Genomic DNA, 21,903 nt, shown 5'->3' with positions numbered 1-21,903 from the left:
CTGCAAATGAGAGGATGTTTATAAATCGATGACATGTCCACAGAAGTAGAGACTGATAACTGTCAGTTTTTCAGGTCTGATGTTTGCTTTGATACAGGGATAGTTCCTATCTCAGAAATCTCCTACTGCCTTCATATTAGCCCACTGTGTTAAGAGTGAATTTTGCATTTGCTTTTACTTTCTAGAAGCATTATACAAATTTCATCTCTTTCCCAAGGTAATCTTGGGAATACCAAGGTATTTTTACTTTTTTTTTACTCAAAATGAGGTAAGATTATTAAATGAATAAAAGCATGTAGTGAAGAGTATTTCTGTGAAGTAATGTTGCAGAATTAATCCCAGTATCATGCCAAAAAGATTGTGCTTATTTCCACTTCTTTGGATGTACATTCCTGTGCATTTAATCTAATTGTGCAAAAATGATGTGAAGTAAAATGTGTTTTTAAGATGGCCTATTTTCTTGAAATTTTAAGCTATATTGAGGACACAGTACTCTTCATTTAGAGAACTCAATTTCATGCAGTGGAAGCAGCAATGGAATTTGAAAAACACAACATCTTACTGCATAATGGTGAGCAAAAACTAAACAAATGAGTGACTGTAATAGCAAAACATCTGAGGTTCCAAATATCTCTTTATAGCTGTAAAGAGATACTCTGGAGGAAAGAGCTATAAATGATTGAGCCAGCAGCGTGGAGAGAGGAAAAGGCATGAGTTTTGAAGTAAAAAACCTGGGTTTAGGTCCATGGCTACATCATATACCTACATGATTTTCTTGTCATGAACATGAGAATGATTCTGCACAAGGCATTATGAGGTCTACCAAGAGGAAATCTAACTTTGGGCATGGCAGGCACTCTGTAAGCAATAGCTCTGAAAACCGTAGAGATTATTCAGGTAATACTACCTCAAGAAAGAGTTAAAGAGATGCTGTTCCTACTGAAGTGAAAAAAAAGTGCTTCTTTTTTTTTTTTTAGTTGTGTTACACATTAACCTTATAATCTGTTTTCAAGTGGAACCTGAGGTCTCTCTTTAAGTAACCTTTAATCTGTGTGTGGATGTTTTGCTAACACATCTGATAACAGAAACACTTTGACACAGAGGCATTTCGTTCTCATGTTCTACTCTGGGCAAGTCACGCCTGCCTTCCTGAAAATCTGCGTCCTCTCCAGTTTCTCTCCCGATTTATTTACCGTCCTGCATATAGAAATAGCAACAAGAACACAGTCTTATTTTCCTGGAAAGTCATTTTAAGAATTTGATTAGGGACTTCCCTGGTGGCGCAGTGGTTAAGAATCTGCCTGCCAACACAGGGAACACTGGTTTGATCCCTGGTCCAGGAAGATCCCACATGCCACAGAGCAGCTAAGCTCATGTGCCAAAACTACTGAGCCTGCACTCTAGAGCCCGCGAGCCACAACTACTGAGTCTGTGTGCCACAACTACTGAGTCCGTGTGCCACAACTACTGAAGCCCGTGTACCTAGAGCCAGTGCTCCTCAACAAACAGAAGCCACCACAATGAGAAGCCCGCGCACTGCAACTAAGAGTAGCCCCTACTCGCCGCAACTACAGAAAGCCAGCGCGCAGCAATGAAGACCCATTGCAGCTAATTAATTAATTAATTAAAATGCATAAACTTTCCTCCAAAGGTTTCAGTGTGCCTGACAGCAGTTTATTAAAACACAATCATGAGTAGGTTCTAAGAAATTATTTAAAAAACAAAAAACAAACAAAAAGAAGAATTTGATTATTTCTTGGTTTGTTTTAACCAAAATGATCATTGGTCTCCAAGAAGCATTTTATTCTTCCCATGATATCAGCAACAACAACAAATGCTAACATTTATACCGTGCTTTATAATTTAAGAACTCCCATACAACTGGTCCCTACATCTCTGCAAAGTAGGAATTCGTGTTAATTCCCCCATTTCACACATGATAAGCCTGGATCCCAGAAGTGACACAATGCCAGGCTCCCAAAGCCAGCACGCTGAGGGGCCAATGGGCCGTGCATCTCTACGCCCTGCTGTGGCAAAGCCAAGGATGCCTGTTCTGCCTCCAGCACAAGGGAGCTGAAGGGGTCAAATGCTTAGGAGTGCACTTCCTAAACTGCACAGCTTCAAATGCGTGTTGTGTTATATTCCACGGGTGTCCAGATTTGCAAGCCACTTCACCAATTTTACGATCTAAATCTCTCCCTTTTTAAAATTTTTATTTAAAAAATGTTTTTTAACATCTTTATTGGAGTATGATTGCTTTACAGTGGTGTGTTAGTTTCTGCTTTATAACAAAGTGAATCAGCTATACATATACATATCTCTTCCCTCTTGCATCTCCCTCCCTCCCACCTTCCCTATCCCACCCCTCCAGGTGGTCACGAAGCACCAAGCTGATATCCCTGTGCTATGCGGCTGCTTCCCACTAGCTATCGGTTTTACATTTGGTAGTATGAGAAACTTTTCGAGAACTTCACAAATACCGTTTCATTAGCCATTTGATCTTACTTTCTGTAAGTTTTCAGTATTCCCTTTCTCTAATCATCATCCTCATTTGCACGTCTGTGTGTCTGCAGTTCATTTTATTGTTTTCACTTGTCCTCTTTCCTTTTGGCTTTCCTTCTCTCTCATTCATTCATGAAACACTTTTGAGCAAATATTGACACATGGCACTTGACTATCAGACTCTGTTTGACGTTCACAAAAGTTAGTCAGACATGGATCCTGCCTTTAAGAAGCTTACAGTTAGCAATCAGAATGGTGGTAGTGAACTGAGCCTTTTTCCCCCTCTGAACACATAGAAATTTTGCATTTAAAAAAATCTTAAATATATAACCAAGTTCAAAAGAGAAGAAAAGAAACAGGTCTAAGAACAGGGAATTCACAGCTAGAGTGGTTTAACTTGGAGTTAAAGCTACAGGTGGCCCACAGACTATTGGATGTAGAAAGATGCCTTAGGGACGTGCATTAGAACACAAACAGGAATAGGACACAAGAATGTAGCAAGACTAGGGCATGAAATGGAGCCCCCTGCAAAAAGCCAGGCTCTGCAAAGATTTCACTGGCTATTAACAAGGACAGTAAAACCCAACAAGCCAGCCAGCCCAGGGACATAGCAAGGAAGCTGAAAGAAATAAGAAATACAAGCCTGCACCACATCAATTGTGGAGTCTAAAATTTAAACAACGCAGTCTTGCAAAAAGCATTTAAGCTGAGAAATTAGCATCAAAACTGGCAGAACAAGTGAAATGCTTGTACCCCGATAGTTATAAGTGCTGAAACTTCCTGCAGAGTCTGTTCCACAAGACAGCACCCCTGGGATTCACCTAGAAAACGATATATGCCAAAATAATGCATGTTAGATGGGCATATGAGCATCCCCCCCAAAAAATGAATTTAAAACATTTGAAAGAAACTATAAAATAAACATGTTAAAAGTATTTAGAGATAGAATAGGTAAGGTATAATTTAGAGGAAGGGGATGTAGTAAACCATAAAGTAAGAAGTCTGTCATGGAAAATAACAGAAGTGTTTGAGAAAGAACCAAATAGAGCATTTCTAAGGCACCCAGGCACTAAAAACATCCAAATGAAAACACTGGAGGCATTAAACAGATTCACCACAGAAAAGGAAAAAAAATTATTAGAAAATAGATCTGAGAAAACTATCTAGAATGCAGTACAGACAGATAAAAAGAAAATATAAAAGGGAGGTAAATGTGGAAGACACTGAGATGGTCCAACACACTGCTAACAGGCGTTCAAAAAGGAAAAATAGCAGGAAGGGTGGGGATGATGTTTGAAGAAACAATATCTAAGACCATTTCAGAACTTAAGAAATACCTGCATCTTCAAGTCAAATAAGGACATTGAGTCCTGAGCAAGAGAAACAAAAATCAGTCTGCACCTCCGTCCTTCATATTGAAACTGCAGGCATCAAAAATAAAGAGGAAACTTTTTTAAGCTACCAAAGAGAAAATGCAAATTCCCTACCTGTAAAAGAATGACAGTTAGACTCACAAGAAATTTCCCAAAAGCAGTAGTGAAGGCCCGGGTGTAATGGAATATTATCTTCAAAGTACTGAGGGAAATTACCTGTCACACTAGAAATCTATAATGTGTTAAAACTATCATTCAAGAATAAAGGTGAAATAAAGACATTTTCAGACATATCAAGACTGAAAGATTTGAACATTCAGCAACTGACCGCTGCTGAAAGAATTACAAATATATATATATATATATATATATATATATATTTTTTTTTTTTTTTTTTTTTTTTTTTTTTTTTTGCGGTATGCGGGCCTCTCACCGAGGCGCAGGCGGCATGTGGGATCTTCCCGGAAGGGGGCACGAACCCGCGTCCCCTGCATCGGCAGGCGGATTCTTAACCACTGCGCCACCAGGGAAGCCTACAAATATATATTTGAGTGTGTACCCTGATAGCTTAAATCGAGGCTTATCATATGTAAAACAGGGAGTTAACACAAATTCCTACTTTGCAGAGATGTAGGGACCAGCTGTATGGAAGTTCTTAAGTTATAAAGCACTGTACAAATGTTAGCTTTTGTTGTTGTTGCTGGTATCATGGGGAGAATAAAATGCTTCTTGGTGACCGATGATCATTTGGGTTAAAACAAACCAAGAACCCAGTTGAACCCAGTAGTACGGAGTGGAGTGCACAAAGCAATGGTGATGAGAGAAATATGTTGTAACTCTAAATACACATGGGGTGTGGATGTGAGAGAGAGACAGACTTCAGGGGTGATCTGAAAACAAGTTGAAATTTAAATACTAAAGAGGAATAAGATGCAAGATGGGAAGCAGTAGACCAAAGATAAAGTATTCTACATCTTTTCAGTTTCTCATGGAAAAGCTATTGATTAACTTTAGATTTTTAAGTCTGCAAGTTCATAACTTGACAATTATTTTAAGACTAAAAATAGAATGTATATCTTCTAAATCCCAATAGATGAGCAAAGAGGTTTTTTTTTTTTTTTTTTTTTATTGTAAGCTGGATCCATGTCATAAAAGGAAGGAAAGTAGAAGGAAAGGAGGGGAGAAAGTTAGAATGGTGGAAAAAATATCCAAATATATTAGTAATCATGATAAATGAAAACAGATTAAACTGAGCTATTATAATACAAAAACTCTTAGATTCTTTTAATCCAGCTTTTTGCTGTTTAAAAGATGCATGTGTGATATATAATTATGTGGGAACTTTGTAAACAAGGGATTTTTTAAAAGGGCATTCTAGGCAAATTCTAAAGAGACAGCAAAAGAAAGAGACAAGACGGAAGAAAGGGAGGGAGGGACTAAGGAAAGATCATCAGACAAAATTTTTAAGGCAAAAAAATATGAATAAAGATGGTATTAGTGATAGGAGGGGAAAAAAGCTTTAAATAAAATGGATAAAGATATGAAGAGACAAATCATCAAAGAAGAAACCCAAATGGTCAGAAAACATTTGAAAAAATGTTTCAGCCTGCTGGTGATAATGGCAATGCAATTAAAAGCAATGGTGGGACAACCCATTCAACCCCCATCAGATGGTGGAAAAAAAAATTCAAATTGGTTAATGACAAGTATTCATGGCATGTGGAATAAAAGGACATATCGTCTCTTACTGGTTGGAATGAAAGCAGCAGATGTGCACATATCTATGACTCAGCAGTTCTATTTTTGTCCTGTATTTTAGAGAAGTGCCCAAGGATGTCCCTTGGGCATCATCAGTAATACTCGTAAAGCGGAAACAAACCCAAGTATCCATCCGGAGTCGAATGGATTAGTAAACTGTGATGTGTTCAAACCAATGAAACTCGCTGCAGGGAAAATGTCTTTGCTTAGAGTTACCTGTATGAAAATGGATACGTCTTAGAATCACAACGTTGAATAAAAATAAGTTGCAGAAGGATATGCATATCTAATTTCAAATTTACATAAAATCAAGTGGTACTGTGTGCTGTTTTTATGAATACATACGTGTGTGTAAAGTATACACATCTGAGAGGAAATACTAATCTCCCAAAGTGAGTGGTTCACTTCTTCAATGAGGAAGATGAATGGGGACAGGGAGGGAGACAGAGCGGGCCTTAACTCGGCCGTGTTTATTTTATAAAGATCTGAAGCGAATATGACAAAAATATTAGCATTTATTCTTAATTCTGCATGGTAGATCCATAGGCTCCTGCTATTTTTCTGTGTGTGTGTGTATGTGTGTGTGTTTTAAAAATATTTCCTTAATTAAAAATAGCTCCCAGAAAGACACATACCATGTGGTATCACTTATATGTGGAATCTAAAATACAACACAAATGAACATATCTACAAAACAGAAACAGACTCACAGACGTAGAGAACAGACTTGTGGTTGCCGAGGGGGAGAGGGGTGGAGATGGATAGACTGGGAGTTTGGGGTTAGTAGATGCAAACTATTATATATAGGATGGATAAACAACAAGGTCCTACTGTATAGCACAGGGAACTATATTCAATATCCTGTGCTAAACCATAATGGAAAAGAATTTATATAATGTATAACTGAATCATTTTGCTGTACATCAGAAATTAATACAACATTGTAAATCAACTATACTTCAATAAAAAAATAAATTTAAAAAATGATAAAAATATCTCTTAGCCTGTTATGGGAAGGGAGAGACATATAGCAATAATACCAAGCAAAATGCTATGTGTTCCATTATGGGTTTTTTACAAATGTCTTTCAGACTTGAGATAAAAGAGATTTTTGCCATTTGAACCCAAGAGTACATCCGGAAGAGGTATCACAGGGTTGCTTTGCTACAGACACCCGCCTGATTCAGTCACTCGTAGAAATAGATCAGCCATCGTGACCTCCTTTTCTGCGTCTACAGCCTTTGTCAAGTCCTTTCCCATTTCTCACTAGTAAACTCTTTTTTACTAATTTCATTCTGGTCATCATAACAGAGTACTTATCCAGGGCCTCCCAAAAGATTTATTACTTTGAGGAAAAACATCTGAACAACTAAATGATGCCTTACTTCTTTCTCACGGAAAGAGAAAATAATGGCTTCTGTCGTAAAATCATGAGGATTTTTATGGAAACACTTGGATTTGGCGGAGAAAGTAGCTTGGTCAGTTGTTTAAATGGACACGTGTATGTATCACACAAACTCCCATATCACTTTCTCCCTGTGCTGGAGAGATTCCATTTGAGGAATCTTTTAAAATGTTGTCTGATCTCCCTTTTTAAATGTGCTGCTGCAAAGAGTTAACGGATACGTTTCACGACCTCTATAAAGGGGTCCATGTGGAAATAAGACTATTCATCGCTGCCCTGCATCCATAGCATCTAACACAGCCCTTCCAAATAGTAAGCGCTTGCGATCTCTGGCCGAAGAGGAATAGGCGTCTCCAGGCTTCCCCCCACATCACAGCAGCTTCTCTGCTTGGTGGACGATCTCACGATCACACACGCCACCATCACTTGTTGTCACTCTTGATGTAAAATGAAATCATGGCACGCTTTGAGAAAGGTTGGTTTCGGTGCTCCTGACCCATTCTCCCAATGGACGAGTCAGCAGCCTGACAGGGTTGGTCTATAAGCCATTTACCAGTCACCATGCAAGGCAGCTGACTTGCCTTGCCTGTACACCTCTGCTCCATATTGAAGCCAAAAGCAAATGAGAGAGATCTGACTCAGATCTCTCATCAGGCTGCCTTGGGCCGCCAGTCTGGGTCTGATCACGGACGTTGCATTCTCAGACATCTTTGCTTTTCCTTTGCAGAGAGAAGATGCACCAGTCTGCCATGTATGAGCTTTGCCAGGGGATGCACCAGATCAGCCTTCAGTTTGTCCGGCTGCAGCTCACCTTTGAGGAGTACACCGTAATGAAAGTGTTGCTGCTGCTGAGCACAAGTAAACTGACACCCACCTGGCCCCTTTCCTACACTGTCGCATCATCTCGCCTTTAGGAGAGCTGCCTGTGTATAGGGTCAGGTAGTCGATATGAAAAAAAAAAAAAAAATAGGAGCAGGTGGGCGGAGCGCTTTGGTGTCGGATGAACTAAGTTACTGGCAGAGTATGAAGCTTCGGGTAGGGCATCTGCCTCGATTCCTTTATCCATCTGATTTGTTAAGTGTCTCTTACGTGTATGGTGGGACTGGGCAATTCAAGAACTACTGGCATGAATGAGGCACAGTCTCCACCCTCAGGGAGCTTTACCGTAAGATAAATTCCAAGGTAGTTTTAATCCATTGTGGAAAGGGATTATCTACCGTGATAGAGAGAAAGAGGGGGCTCTTCTCTGGGGGGATCAGAGAAGAGAAGCGCATGCTCAGTTCTGGGTATCAGGGAGGGGTTCATGGTGAAGCTGCAACTCAGAGAGCTTGGCCAGGGTGAGGGGTTGAATCTGAGGCAGGAGCTGGCCTTCCTGCTGGGAACAGCATGAGTGAGCATGGCAGGGTGGGAAGCAGAGCCACGCTAACGGCACTTAGTTCTCGGGAATTGTTCTGCCTGTTAATGTTTTAATTTTTTTATCTCATTTCTATATCCACTAAATTTAACAAGGCACATCAGATGGTATTGGTTTGGGGAGAAGTGGGGGAATTAGGTTGGAATGCAGATTGGGCCCGAAGATTCCCACCTGTTGAGACAACGTGTCTATTAGACGAGCAGGGGAGTGTGGTACCAAAGGCTCTGAGAAGTAGGGTGACGTGACCAAAGGGATCCTTCATGGCTTTGTGAACGTGTGTCTGACAAAGAAACTGGCTGAGAGGGAGATGGGACAGGGAGGGAGGGAGGCCAGGCCAGACAGAGAATTGAGCCAGACTAGAAGCCTAGAGACCTGCTGTGAGGCTGTTGAAATAACAGCCTGGAAAATAATGGTGGATGCTACGATGACAGCACCAAACGCATTCAAGACACACTGCAGAGTTGAGCTTGGCAGCTGACAAGAGGGGAAATAAAAATAGTCTGGGGCGGAAGTGACCTAGGTTTTGCGTGCAGAGAAGTGATTAAGCTGGCAGTGATACCATGAAGAGAAATGCGTTCGTGTCAGGACTTGGAGCAGATTTTGTGGCGTGTAAAATGACTTCTCTTTTGGATGGGCTAGTTGTCAGAGGTGGCCTCTCATAGAAAGGCTGAAAGAGGGGGAAGCTGGGGGACTCGAGCTCAGAAGACAGGTTTGGGTATCAAGATATAAACTTGAAATTATCCTTGTAGAAAATGAAAGTCCAATGGCGAGTGGGGTGCCGAGACATAGAAAGAAGAGGAAAGAGCCATTGAGCTACTGGAAAGGAGGATTGCAGCGGCTGCGGGACAGGGACAGAACTGTCAGGGAGGTAGGGGAACCGGGAAGGTGCCAGGAGTTCAAGGTTTCCCAAGCGGCATGACTAAAGGCATTGCTTCCAGAGAAAGCTGAGAATGCTGACAGAAGCCTGGTGGGCTTGACCATTGGGCATCAGGCAGGCGCCAGACAGCCAGAGACTTGCAGATTGATGGGAAGCTTTTTTAGGCACCTGGAACCAAGCATGAGAGGAAAGAAGTCGATGGCAGACGGTGCCAGAAGAGACAAGGGAGGGCAGGGTTAGCCTTGACAAGGATGCTGAGCGCTTCTTCCACAGACAAGGGTGTAGGTCTTTTCAAACAGAGGGGAAGGAATTTGAGGAAGCTCCCATCAGATTAAGGGTGAGACCGGGAATGATGGCAAGAGACAGGACGGAGAGGAAACCCCAGAGCCAAGCGCTGTGGGCCACTGAGAAAACGGAGAAATGTCCTGAATGCCGAGGACGCCGGGGTGAGTGGCCAGGACTTCAAAGGAGGAGAGTTTGTTGAGCGACCACCTGGAAGCTGGAAAGAGCATCCGGGATGCACCCAGCCCTCCCCTTGGTCCAGGAATCAGCGGCTTGGGAGAAGGTGCGGTTTTCAGTAGAGTCGCGTGGAAGGAAGTGATATCAACAGCCAAGCACTGAGGATGGAATGGATCAGAAGAGATGCTGTTTCCAACAAGGAAGGATTGGGGCTGGGGAAGAGTGAAGCCTGAGACGGGTAGAACAGGAAGCAGGGAGGCAGTGGTAGACGTGGATGATGTGGATCAGTACCTGCTTCACCTGCGTGTAGCACCTCTCAGCTTCCAAAGAGTTTTTAATCTGTGATCTAATTTAACACTGCAAGATGGGTAGCCCCCCACCCCGTTCTAAAGTGGACAAGACGGAGCCGTGGCAGGTGAGGGCAGCAGGGAGATGGGAGGGAGAGCAGGCTATGGGAGGGAGGTGGGGTCAGTACTTCCCAGCTGTGTTTCACTTGGCCGGCAAGGCTTTTCAGGTTGCTTTTGGCCTTTTGTCTGGTTTGATTTTCACTGACTTCAGTGGTGCAGGGCAGCCCATGCTCTCTCCAGTTTACCGTGGGCCCCACCGGTCGCTCCATTCCTCCCTGTACGCTCAGCCCACATCCAGGAGCTTGTGTTTGCAGCCCCTCGCCTGCAGGGTCAGTAGAACCAGGCTTCGGTCCCTGCTCCAGTGTCCCTCAAGGTTTCTGAGGTTCCCGGTTTATCCTTTCTGGAATATAACTTTGGAAATGTACTCCTAGTTCCCCGACCAGGGATTGAACCCACGCCCTTAGCATTGAAAGTACGGAGTTCTAACCACTGGACAGCCAGGGAATTCCCTGGAAATGTACTCTTGAAATTCAGAGACAGTGATTTTTATTCCCCTTTCCAAGCTATGTCACTAATCATTACTCTTAGAAAAATGTAAAAAAAAAAAAAAAAAAAAAAAGGATATCAGATGGGTGATAGAATTTAATTTCTTTCTAGAATTTAATTTTTTTCTAAAATGCCTGTGATACTAATTCTTTATAAACTTTGACCACTCATTGTAATTGGTGTCTTATCCTTTTACATCCATTTAATCATTCGGCCTGTAATCAATTCTGATATCACTTTGAAACTCCCTGAATTAATTTATTAGCTTCCAAGTAGCTCAGTACATTCAAGGTTGATTTTTGTAGATGCAGAAAAAAGCAAAATCAAAAAGCAGGAGAACAGAAGTAAAGAATTTTACTGCAGCTTATTTTGCTGCAAGCCTATTTGGCTCATCTGTGATAGAATGTATGAAAATTTTTCTTCTTATTTAGAAGCTTAAATTACACACCTGATGTCCAGTGTATCAGGAAAGTTTTTAAGCCATGACATGAAGAGAAGATCGTGTTCTTTTTGCTCACAGAGGAAAGCAGACCATCTTCCCACCCGGTTGCCTCTTTGCTCTTCTCCAGCCCATAGATTTTGGATGATTTCCAGGAGCCCTGCTGTATTTAATAAGTAAATTCAGAAAATCTGGGCAGACCTCCAAAATTTGAGGTTTTGCCTAAGTTCTCTTTTTTTTGTGGGTTTGTTTCAACTTCTAAAATATCTGGCTGGGAAAATGGTCCAATATATTTCAGTCACAGCAGTAAAATACAAGGAATATTTGATACAAGTTGTTCATAATCTTGAGAATTGATAACACAGGTATCAGAAATATGAAGGCTTTTGGTTAATCTTAGTAGCTATACCAAATAACATTGAAATATAGTCATGAAATGTATTCACTCCATTCTAATTTTAGGTAATTTTTTAAGGTATGACATCCATAAGTACCTATACTGAAAAACTAAAGGTTTACTCCATAACATTTTGAAACTTAAAAAACTAAATGTTTATCTCTGGGTGGGCAGTGGAGGCACTTACTTGCAAACTATCCGTTTCTTTTGGAACGTTTTGGGTTAACATGAACGTTTTGGTAGAAAGTGGATCTGTAGTTTCACTATTAACGTCCTGGTTATTACCATCCTTCTTTACCTTTTTTATACTTTTAAAACAAGGGTTTACGGGCTTCCCTGGTGGCGCAGTGGTTGAGAGTCCGCCTGCCGATGCAGGGCATACGGGTTCGTGCCCCGGTCTGGGAAGATCCCACATGCCGGCCGTGAGCCATGGCTGCTGGGCCTGCGCGTCCGGAGCCTGTGCCCCGCAACGGGAGAGGCCGCGACAGTGAGAGGCCCGCGTACAAAAAATAAATAAATAATAAACTCAAACTTTAAAAAAAACAAACAACAACAACAACAAAAAAACCCACAAGGGTTTAATTGCAAAGAAAAATAAACTGTTACATAACGGATGATATTTAATTCTGAACGTGAATGTCAAATATTTTAAACCACAACTAATATTGTGGCAGCCTCAGGAATTTGGTCAGTGGCCACTAGGGATTTATTTTTCCCCCACAAAAAACAGACTTTAGATAAATGACAAATCAAAAGCCTCAACAATTAAACTCAAGGAGAAGATTATTAGCATCATGGGAGATGATGCTAATTTGCAAGATCCTCTGTATCTTTATATAGGACAACAGGGTTTATTTGGAAACAGTGGTATTCCTGCTCCCAGGGTTACACGTAACACTCAAAAACATATTTAGCCATTCTAAAGAGCTGATGGCCCAAGTAAGTTATTATTTATACCAGTTATTGTAAATTAGCAAATAGGATGTGCACTTAAGAAGTGAAAGTAAGAGCAATTTCAGACTCTATATCACAAGGAGAATTTTTATTATCTTCCTCATCCAAAAAGGAAAGTTCGGGCTTCCCTGGTGGCGCAGTGGTTGAGAGTCCGCCTGCCGATGCAGGGGTCACGGGTTTGTGCCCTGGTCCGGGAGGATCCCACGTGCCGCGGAGCGGCTGGGCCCGTGAGCCATGGCCGCTGGGCCTGCGCGTCTGGAGCCTGTGCTCCGCGGCGGGAGAGGCCACGGCAGTGAGAGGCCCGCATACCGCAAAAAAAAAAAAAAAAAAAAAAGGAAAGTTCTACGTGATTTTTCAGAGGTAAAGCATAAGCATAAGTACATATTGGCTGTAGTGAACAAAAGCAAACATGTAAGTAGATTTTCAAGGGGGACACCTGTAACTTACACTCTGCCCTACATCTCCTCGCAGAACACAGACCCTGGGGCACCCCTTCTCCATAAAGTGTGTTCACATGTGTCCTGGGAAAGAGCATCTCCTTTCAGGTCACAGAAACACTCGTATCCTTCCAGGTGCTGAATTTCAAAGTATTATTTTTAGTGAGATGTTTTTTGTTTCATTAGGAAAGCCAGCCACTCCACACAAGGAAAGAAGAAAACATAACCCTTAATTTTCTATCTTATCGAAGATAATGATGGATGTGGTTTCTTCTCTTGGGAAGTTTTTGATCTTGCCTTGTATGCAGAGCACCGTTGTGTTACCCGTCACACACACACACACAAACTGGTGCACAGAGCTGCCGGCAGGTTGTCTGGGCAGTCACATGACGGTGCCTCGGTGGTCATGTGATCTTGGAATAAAGAGGATGGGAAGTGCTTCTTTGCCACACACTGTCTTCCCCCGGTAGATGGCAGGTTTCCCCGAGTGTCTTTGACATTGGAACGGGAATATGAAGATGTTGCTTTCTAATTCCAGCCCCAGCTTAGATTGTCTGTGGCTCTTCCAGATGTCCTGGAAAATCAAAGTATATTTTCCTACGTCTGAGGTATTGGCAAGTTGGGATTCATAAAAACTTTGATGACAGGCCGCAAGACAGTATAGCACTGTGGTTAAGAGACAGGCTTTGGAAACAGACAGACTTAGGTTTATACCCTTCCTCTACCACGTATTTACTGTGTCTTTGTGCAAGTGATGAAACCTCCAGCCTTCAGTTTCCACATCTGTAAAATGAGAATAACATAATGATTATGTCGTAAGACTGATGTCAAGATTAAGCAAGCTAATATAAACAAAGTGCATTATAACATACACCCAGTAAACCGGTTGTTATTATTCTTTTGTATATGTGTGTGTACAAAGGTTAACCGTCATATAGCTGCCATGTTTATTCATAAATGTAATAATTGAGATTCAGTATCGATCTCAAATTGAGATTCAGTATCGATCTCACACTTTGACCTCAAAATAGTCTAAGCCATTTAAGTATGAGGATGCTAAAGCTGTTTTCCAACTTGGGAACTTACATGTCGGTATTCCTTCAACACAGTTCCAAAGGATGGCCTCAAAAGCCAGGCTGCGTTTGAAGAAATGAGGACAAATTACATCAAAGAACTGAGGAAGATGGTAACGAAGTGTCCCAACAATTCCGGGCAGAGCTGGCAGAGGTTCTACCAACTGACCAAGCTTCTGGACTCCATGCATGATGTAAGTAGAGCCTCTTGGTGCCTGTTAAGTGAAGGATCCACAGCCACACACTCTGGACCCAAAGCAACTGGAGAGCTGAGAAAGTTCTCGAGGCTTTGGGAAGAATAAGGGTAGATTATCCACGGGAGGCAGCAAGAGTTGAAAACTGATGAGGAAAGAAGCGTTTGTTCAGAATACCTTTGAAACAAACTTCATGTAAAGGAAAAAGTGTGGCTCTTTTTTCCCTCCTGAGCAGAGTGTAAGAGAATGGTGCGCCATGATGGCAAATCCTGAGCTCTGGGCCAGGGAAGGCCCTCAGATTTGCTACAGGTGTCAGATCAAGTTTCCCATTTCTGCTTGCAATTTAGGAACTGTTTGGTTAATAAAAATGTTTGCTTTAACATTGCATAAATAGAGTCCATCTTCTACAACTGTTAATCTAATAACCCAATCTTTCAAAAACATTATTAGTGGTCCAGGGCCAGCTGGGATCATCTCATTTGTTGCCAAATTTTGAATCTTATATTCAGTATTCTTCATAGGAGTCACCTTTCTTGGCTTGTATAAATATGGAAAGTAAATTCTGAGCTGGTTTCTAATTTATTCAATTACAGATGTAGTGGTGGTTAGCAGTTTCTACAAAATAGTAACTTGGATAACTTGGTTTGTTATGTCACTTAAAATATGCTTCTTGTTTCATTTTGCAAGCAGTTTCTCTAGTTCTGGCTCAAAAACAGTTATACACGGTCATGCTAATTTAGCTTTTTTATATTTGGAAGATTTCCCTACTTTCTTTTGGAAAATTTATTGCCCAAGTTCAGCCCATGTAATTTGGGTAAGAAACCCCTTTTCAAGTACTTCTGTATTGTTAAGGACGATGTTGACAGGCTTGATGACCAATATTATAATGGTATTACTACTGAAGTAGTGGTTCATCCTTCAGAGATTTGTTTATGCCAGTGGAATGGTATGGCCTTGTGGGTTGGCTGATAAAAGAATGTCACTTTCCGGGGTTTTTACACTGAAGACCCTTTGCGTATCACGTTGGCCTTTGCTTTCTCTGAACGTTTCAGACAATAAGAGTCAAATTTCCACAAGGTGAATAGAGCGATAGAGAGTTTTGCTAATTGTTCATGGCCTAAAAGCATGGTTTAATAGAAAATCTCAGGGATAAGAAATGATGGTCTACAGGACTTTGGGGAACACGGCAAACGATGCTATCCACAACCCTCACAAGAGGAAGTAAAGGAAACTGGACCGTGGGTCAGGATCATCTACCGGGGAGCAAGGAGCACAGTTACTCGCTCCTGTTGGTTTTCTCGAAAGTCCTTCTTAGTGGAGCTGGGGTAGGGGAGGAGGAACAGGAGGTGTGATTCTTTCTTGATGAATTCCGTTATTTGTGCAAATGATTGGGCAGGCACAAGCACAGTTTCAAAATGAGTGTGTAATTGTATCACAGAGATGACACATTTTGAAGCAATTTACACATGAGACTGACAATAGAAGGTAAAACTTGTTTATCCACAGCCTTTCTCCGGATCTCTGTGCCTTAAGCACAGTAGGACAGTGGAAACCCTCCGAGGCTGCACTAGTGGTCAAGGAGTCAGACTGTCCTGCTGGCTTGTTTTTAGTGCAGCACAGTGCTTGGCACAAGATAGGAACTCAATGAACAGTTGCCAAATGGCTAAATCATAAATGATGCCTTGCTGCAAAACCCCCCAAGGCAAATCAATGTCTTTTTAGTATTTTTTTTTATTATGGTATAATTGATACAAAATAAACCAAACATACTTAGCTCATACCATTTGAGAAGTTTGACATGTGTCTACACCCATGACACCCATGAAACTATCATCGCAGTCAAGACAGCAAACATATCCATCACTCCAGAAGTTTCCTTGTGCCTTTTTTTAAATTGAAGTATAGTTGATTTACAGTGTTGTGTTAATTTCTGCTGTACAGCAAAGTGATTCAGTTATACAAATATACATATCCTTTTTCATATTCTTTTCCATTATGGCTTATCATAGGATATTGAATATAGTTCCCTATTCTATACAGTAGGATCTTGTTGTTTATCCATAACCTTTCCTGCTACCTACTACCCCCCACGTGCTTTCCATATTGCTTTCTGGCAATGTAGATTAGTTCATATATGCTAGTGTCTCATATACATGGAATTATGCAGTAGATAGTCTTTGGTAGCTGGCAACCTTCACTTGGCATAATTATTTGGGGATTCATCCATGCTGTTGCCATATATCAGTACTTCATTTCTACTTATTGCTGACTAGCGTCCCATCGTAAAGATATTTCACAGTTCAGCAGTCCTATCACCTATTGATGGACATTTGGGTTGTTTCCAGGTTGGGCGCTACTAACAGATAAAGTTGCACTGAACATCTTGTATACGTCTTTGTGTGGACATTGCTTCCTTTTTCTTGAGTCAATAGCTAGCAGCTAGAAGACCGGGTCATATGGTAGGTATGTTTTCGTTGAGATCGCCAAGCTGTCTTCCAGAGTCACTGGACAATTGTGCATTCCCTCGAGAAGTGTGTGTGAGTTCAAATTGTCCCACATCCTTGCTAACACTCAGTGTCATTAGCCTTTTTAGTTTTAGCCATTCTAATAGCTGTGTGGCGATGTCTCCCTGTGGTCTTAGTTTGCATTTCCCTCATGATTAATGCTCTTTTCTTGTGCTTATTCACCATCTTTGCTGAAGTATCTGTTCACCTCTTTTGCTCATTTTAAAAAACTGGATTGTTCATTTGTAATTAGATTGTTGAGTTTTGAGACTCCTTTATATATTCTAGATACAATTCCTTTATAAGATATATGACTTGCAAGTATTTTCTCCCAGGCCGTGGTTTATCTTTTCATTCTCTTAACAGTGTCTTTTGCAGAGCAGGGATTTTGAATTCTAATAAAGTCCAATTGATTATTTTCTCTTTTATGAATCATGTTTTTGGCTGTAGCTAAGAATTTCTTGTCTAAGCCAATGTCACAAAGCTTTTCTCTTCCATTTTCTTCTAGAGATCATTGTCCTTCATTAAGTGATATGTAGTGTCTCAAAAACCTTTTCTTCATGTATTTTTTTTCTGAGTATTTTTGGTTATTTCTGGTGGAAGGGTAAATCCAATCCACCTTACTCCACTTTGCCTAGTAGGAGAACATTCTTTTGGGAATCACTGGAACCACTTTAATTCTAAAACCTTTATTTTAAACAATCAAAAATGTTTGCCCTTAGAAGTAGCCTAACAGAAGCATCTTGAATGCTCTATTTATATTCCCATCCCAGACAGAACATTGAAAAATGCATTGTAAGTCTAGAGGGACCTTTCTAACATTCACGCTTACTCAGACTTGAGACTGCCTACAGCTTTTTCATTAGAGTAAATAAGAGAGTCACCATTTGTAGAATTTTCTTCCAGGGAACAAAGAGCTACAGAAGGACTGGCTCTGTACTCAGAGCCTCGTTCTGGTCACCTTGTGGAAAAAGAGTGTGTGTTCCTAAGGGTCACACAAACAGAAACCCTGTGCATGTAAATCAAAGTTCTGCTTAAATAGCGTGCATAGTACGCCAGCCCTCGGGACACACATCCATAGATCTGGGGACACGTGTACACAGCTCTCGTGATGCATGGTTTTCTCCCACTTGGTGCACACATGGGTTGGCAGAGCACTGCCAAGGTGAGTGGAAGGAACATTCTCTGAAAGAACGGGTTGGCAGTTAAGTATTTGTACTGGTCAGCAACTTTAATGAATCACAAGCCCTCCAAACATCAATCTTCCCCCCAAAAAAGATTCAAAGAAAGCAGCTGTAGCCAGGCTTCTCGGGATAGGTGTATTTTTGCACTGTAAATGGGCGTTATATGTAAAGCCTATAGATTCCTTATTCTTCTAGAGAGAATAGAGAATTACTAGTCACTTTCTAGGTATTACTATGAATGGCAGTTAATTTCCTGTGAGTGTAAGAGGCACATTTCTAATGAATTTATTGGTAACTTCTACTCATTCATGGAGACCAAGGACTATTTATGTTACTATCGGTGTGTAGAACAGCTGGTAAACATTAATGGATGATGTTAGTGTTTCCTAGAGGCAAAACAATTGCCCTTTCTCTGTTAACTAGTTTCAAGGTTATACTGTTGTAACAGGCTTCATTTCCACGTACCCACTAGCCTACAGAGTACCTCATGCCTAGCAAAATTGACAGGACTGCAGAGAATACAAAATAAACATGGGACACCAACCCAACCCTCAGATTGCTTAGATTCTAGAGAGACAGCTAGAGTGTAATGCAAGGCAGAGGTAACTAGGGGCAGTGGGGCCTGTGAGAGCACCCGCATGTTCATTCATTCATGTGACTGTGAGCCCCTGCCGTGTTCTAGGACCAGAGGTGCAAGTAGGAACAGACTGCCCGTCGTTAGGAATTCCACTCCCCCTGATGGAGGAAGAGGTTCATCCCATTTAAAAGGGGAAGCTGAGGGGTGAACACTTGTTTGGATGCCTCAGTACCTGTGTTATTTCATGCAGTTCTAAAAACCCCCTATAAGCTGGGTATTATTCTCATTATTCCCATTCCTGTCCTTAGGAATCCCACTTGCTCTGATAGAGGAAGAGGTTCATCTCATTCAGCAAATACATTAGTGTCTAAAAGCACCAGGCAGGGCACTAGCGGGAGAGACCCAAACCTGGCCATGGGGGGCTTTCTGCCTGCTCAGGACCACCAGACAGCACTATACAGGGTGGCAGGCCGGGAGCTCTGTAGAGATGAGTCACCATGAGTCATGGGCTCACTGATGTTTATTCTGAGTTGCTGGAAAGGCTTGTCGAGAAGGTCTAGGAGCCAGCTGTGCTGGGCAGGGGTCATGGAAGGCTTCCAGTGTCAGGGTAGGGGCATCTCAGAGAATCTTTCTTTTGTAGAATAAGAGACAGAGGTCCAGAGAGTGATTTCTCAAGGTTCTTAGGTAGCCAGTGGCAGCTTGGAACCCTCTTAACTAAATGGCACTCTCTATACCACCCACGTGATGCAGGAGGGCTTCAGGCTGAGCATAGCTGCTGTGTTTCAGGCTGGGCTGCGCCTCTGGAGATCAGAAAACGAGTATATTGAAAATAGCTGCACTGCTCTCCGGCTCTCCAGACTCATTTGGCTCTTCCCTGGCATCTTCTGGAATGTGTTGTTTTTGTGAGGCATGGGGTTACATCTTGAAGTCAGTGAACCTGGCGTTATATTAAAATGTCATGCACGTTCAGCAGTTCCCAAAAGCAAATGTTGGGTCTGCCTCACCATAAGCTGAGCCCTCTTTGGTGGGGAGGGCTTTCGTCTCTGCCAATGATCATTAAACCCGGCTAAGAACCTACCCATTGCCTGGGCAGGTACCGACAAGTCCCTCCGCATGACCAGAGGGTCCTGTTGCTGAGTGATCGCTTTCCGTGGTTGCAGAGGGAAGGCTGCACAGCCCAGGTGGCTCTCCTCCAGCCAGGCTCTAGGAGCCGAGCTTCCCTTCTGCGAGGGGGGATGCAGACGAGATGGGAGCAGAACGTCTGGTGCTACAGTACCTCCCTTAGTGCACACTGGGAGACTCCCTGCTTTCCGTGGAGAGGGCATTACGTTTCAGTTTCATGATCATCAACAAAAGAGACATCGCTGCAAGCAGCTGGATCTATTAACAAATTATTCTGAGATCCCCATTGCTCATTTAACGAGTGGGTGCTTTTGCATCAGGCACTGATAGTGGCAGTTTCCATCATGACCACGCTCGAGGTGGTTTTCAGAGCGATGCTGATCTATTTCCTCCCGCACACTGAAGCATGCCAGCCCCCAGGCTGGGTGGATCCACCATTTGGGCTGTCTGCTGCTTTCACGTCTGATTCTGTTTCACGTCATTACAGTCAGTAATCTCCTCGAGAAAAGTTCCAAGGCCCACGTAGGAGTCTGCCACAGAATTGTGACCACTGGAGACAGCAGATAGAGCATGGCCTCAGCTGCTCCGCCAACGTTTCTATCAGTAAACTTGGCACTTGGCCTAAATTTTTGGCCCTCCATTTTTTCAACTGTAAAATGGGAATCATAATTATTATTATTATTATGGGAATAATAATAATTTCCTACCCATCTTGTAGGAAAGTTTTAGAAGCACATGAAATAACACAGGTACTGAGGAATCCACACGGTAACAGGCACCGAACAAATATTTGCCCCTCCGCTTCCCCTTTTCCAAGACTGTGAGTTTACCAAAACCCTGTCTCTGCACCACCGAAGAGCATATCATCCATCAGGCAGTTTTAGTTTACTTTCAGCACAGAGACACTCAGACAAGCACATGGCAGAGCCTTCAAGGGGGTGACAGTGTAAAGTTGGCAAGACCAAGCAGGGACATGAGCAGGAAAGGCCATTCTACAGGGCGGGGCAGTCACCTAGTCGCGAATCACATAGACCGAGGTCAGTATAGAAGCCTTTCTGAGGCACCTCCAGTCCTGGTGCTCTACGTGTCCTGCCGCTTACCAGAGGAGGCTGGTGTTGCTAGAACGTGTTGGGTGTGCTTGAGACACTTTCAGATTCACAGATGGGATGGAAGGTGTTTGGTAATGGAGACGAGGGCAGATTGCTGTGAGGTCACCATCAGGAAAGATGGATGTTGGTGAATGAAAACCTTTGCCCCTGTGGTATGATCGTTTAGCGGTATTACATGGCCTTCTTCTTTGAGGAGACCATGACTAAGAAAGATTCTAAATAAAGGCAGATTTGCTTATCGCCAGAGTCAGCGGAAGTGAGCAAAGCCTTATCTTCCAGAGCACGAGGGAGGGGCAAAGACCCACTCTTCCGGGGAAAAGAAATCTTCATAGGTAAAGATTTCAAATTAATCGAGTAATTGACCGGGCAGATCTTACTCTTTGTCTAGTTGCTGAAACCAATGGGACAGGTATTAATGGTTCCCGGCGTCTCTCTCTGCAGCCCTATTTTTGCATTTGCCTCTACAAATTTCTCACTTCAAGAGTACAGCAGAGTTCAGGCTGCATTGCCCTGGGTGAATTGTGCCAATGAATGCTTATTTTCATCTAAAAAAATTTTTTTATGTCTGCATAACTGAAAAAAATGCATCAAATATATTTAAAAATAAAAATGGGGGAAAATGGGAAAAAAAAATAGGTCCGAATGTTCTGTTTTTTCAGCATTGTGGATAAATAGGGAAAGGGTGACTTTGGGTGTGGTGCGAAAAGGTCTAGGCAGTGCCAGGACTGGTGTGTTTCATGCGCTGGTAGCTGGGGCCACAGAGCCCAGCTGGAAGATGCACCTGCCTGTAGATACAAAGGGTGTCCTTGCCTGTTGTACCTCCTTTGTTCACCACGTTCACAGTTAAGGTCACTGCTGCTCAGTTGTGTTGCGGATCACAGCTGTGTTCCTCCAGGCTCCCCTGTAGATGCCCCAGGAGGCTGTTGCTTGATGTAGTCGTACTCATTGAGCTTTGCCTCTGTCACTTGTGCTTTTGGTGTCACACCAAAAAAATCATTTGTGAAAGACAGCGTCAAAGAGCCCGGGGCGGGCAGACACCGCCGGGCCAGGCCCTGTGCCGGTGCCGAGGATACAGCAGCAGCCAAGGAGGCTCGGCCCCTGCCCTCCGAGTGTGCGGTCTGATGGGGGAATAGAGTAGACAGGTAAACTGGGAATTAGAAGGCAGCGTGCTGGGTGCTCGAGGCGGACTGGAAAGCCCACGGGCCAGGGCGGCGGGGTGGGGGCGGGTATCC

The 21,903-nt window shown here is 42.6% G+C and overlaps 1 protein-coding gene across 3 annotated transcripts in view; it reads left to right on the top strand.

The window, feature by feature from the left end:
- Positions 1–21,903, top strand: part of NR3C2 (nuclear receptor subfamily 3 group C member 2) — a 378,984-nt gene that overhangs the window by 332,719 nt on the left and 24,362 nt on the right. For all 3 annotated transcript variants that reach the window (XM_067035635.1, XM_059066724.2, XM_059066723.2), the window contains exons 7-8: positions 7,766–7,896; positions 14,018–14,175. In XM_067035635.1, coding sequence (XP_066891736.1) covers positions 7,766–7,896; positions 14,018–14,175 — 289 coding nt within the window. The remainder of the gene's footprint in view (positions 1–7,765; positions 7,897–14,017; positions 14,176–21,903) is intronic.

Source organism: Kogia breviceps, chromosome 6 (genome assembly GCF_026419965.1).
Source record: "Kogia breviceps isolate mKogBre1 chromosome 6, mKogBre1 haplotype 1, whole genome shotgun sequence".
Taxonomy (NCBI): domain Eukaryota; kingdom Metazoa; phylum Chordata; class Mammalia; order Artiodactyla; family Physeteridae; genus Kogia; species Kogia breviceps.
Note: the sequence above shows the minus strand (reverse complement) of the source record. Positions and strands in the feature narration are given on the sequence as shown.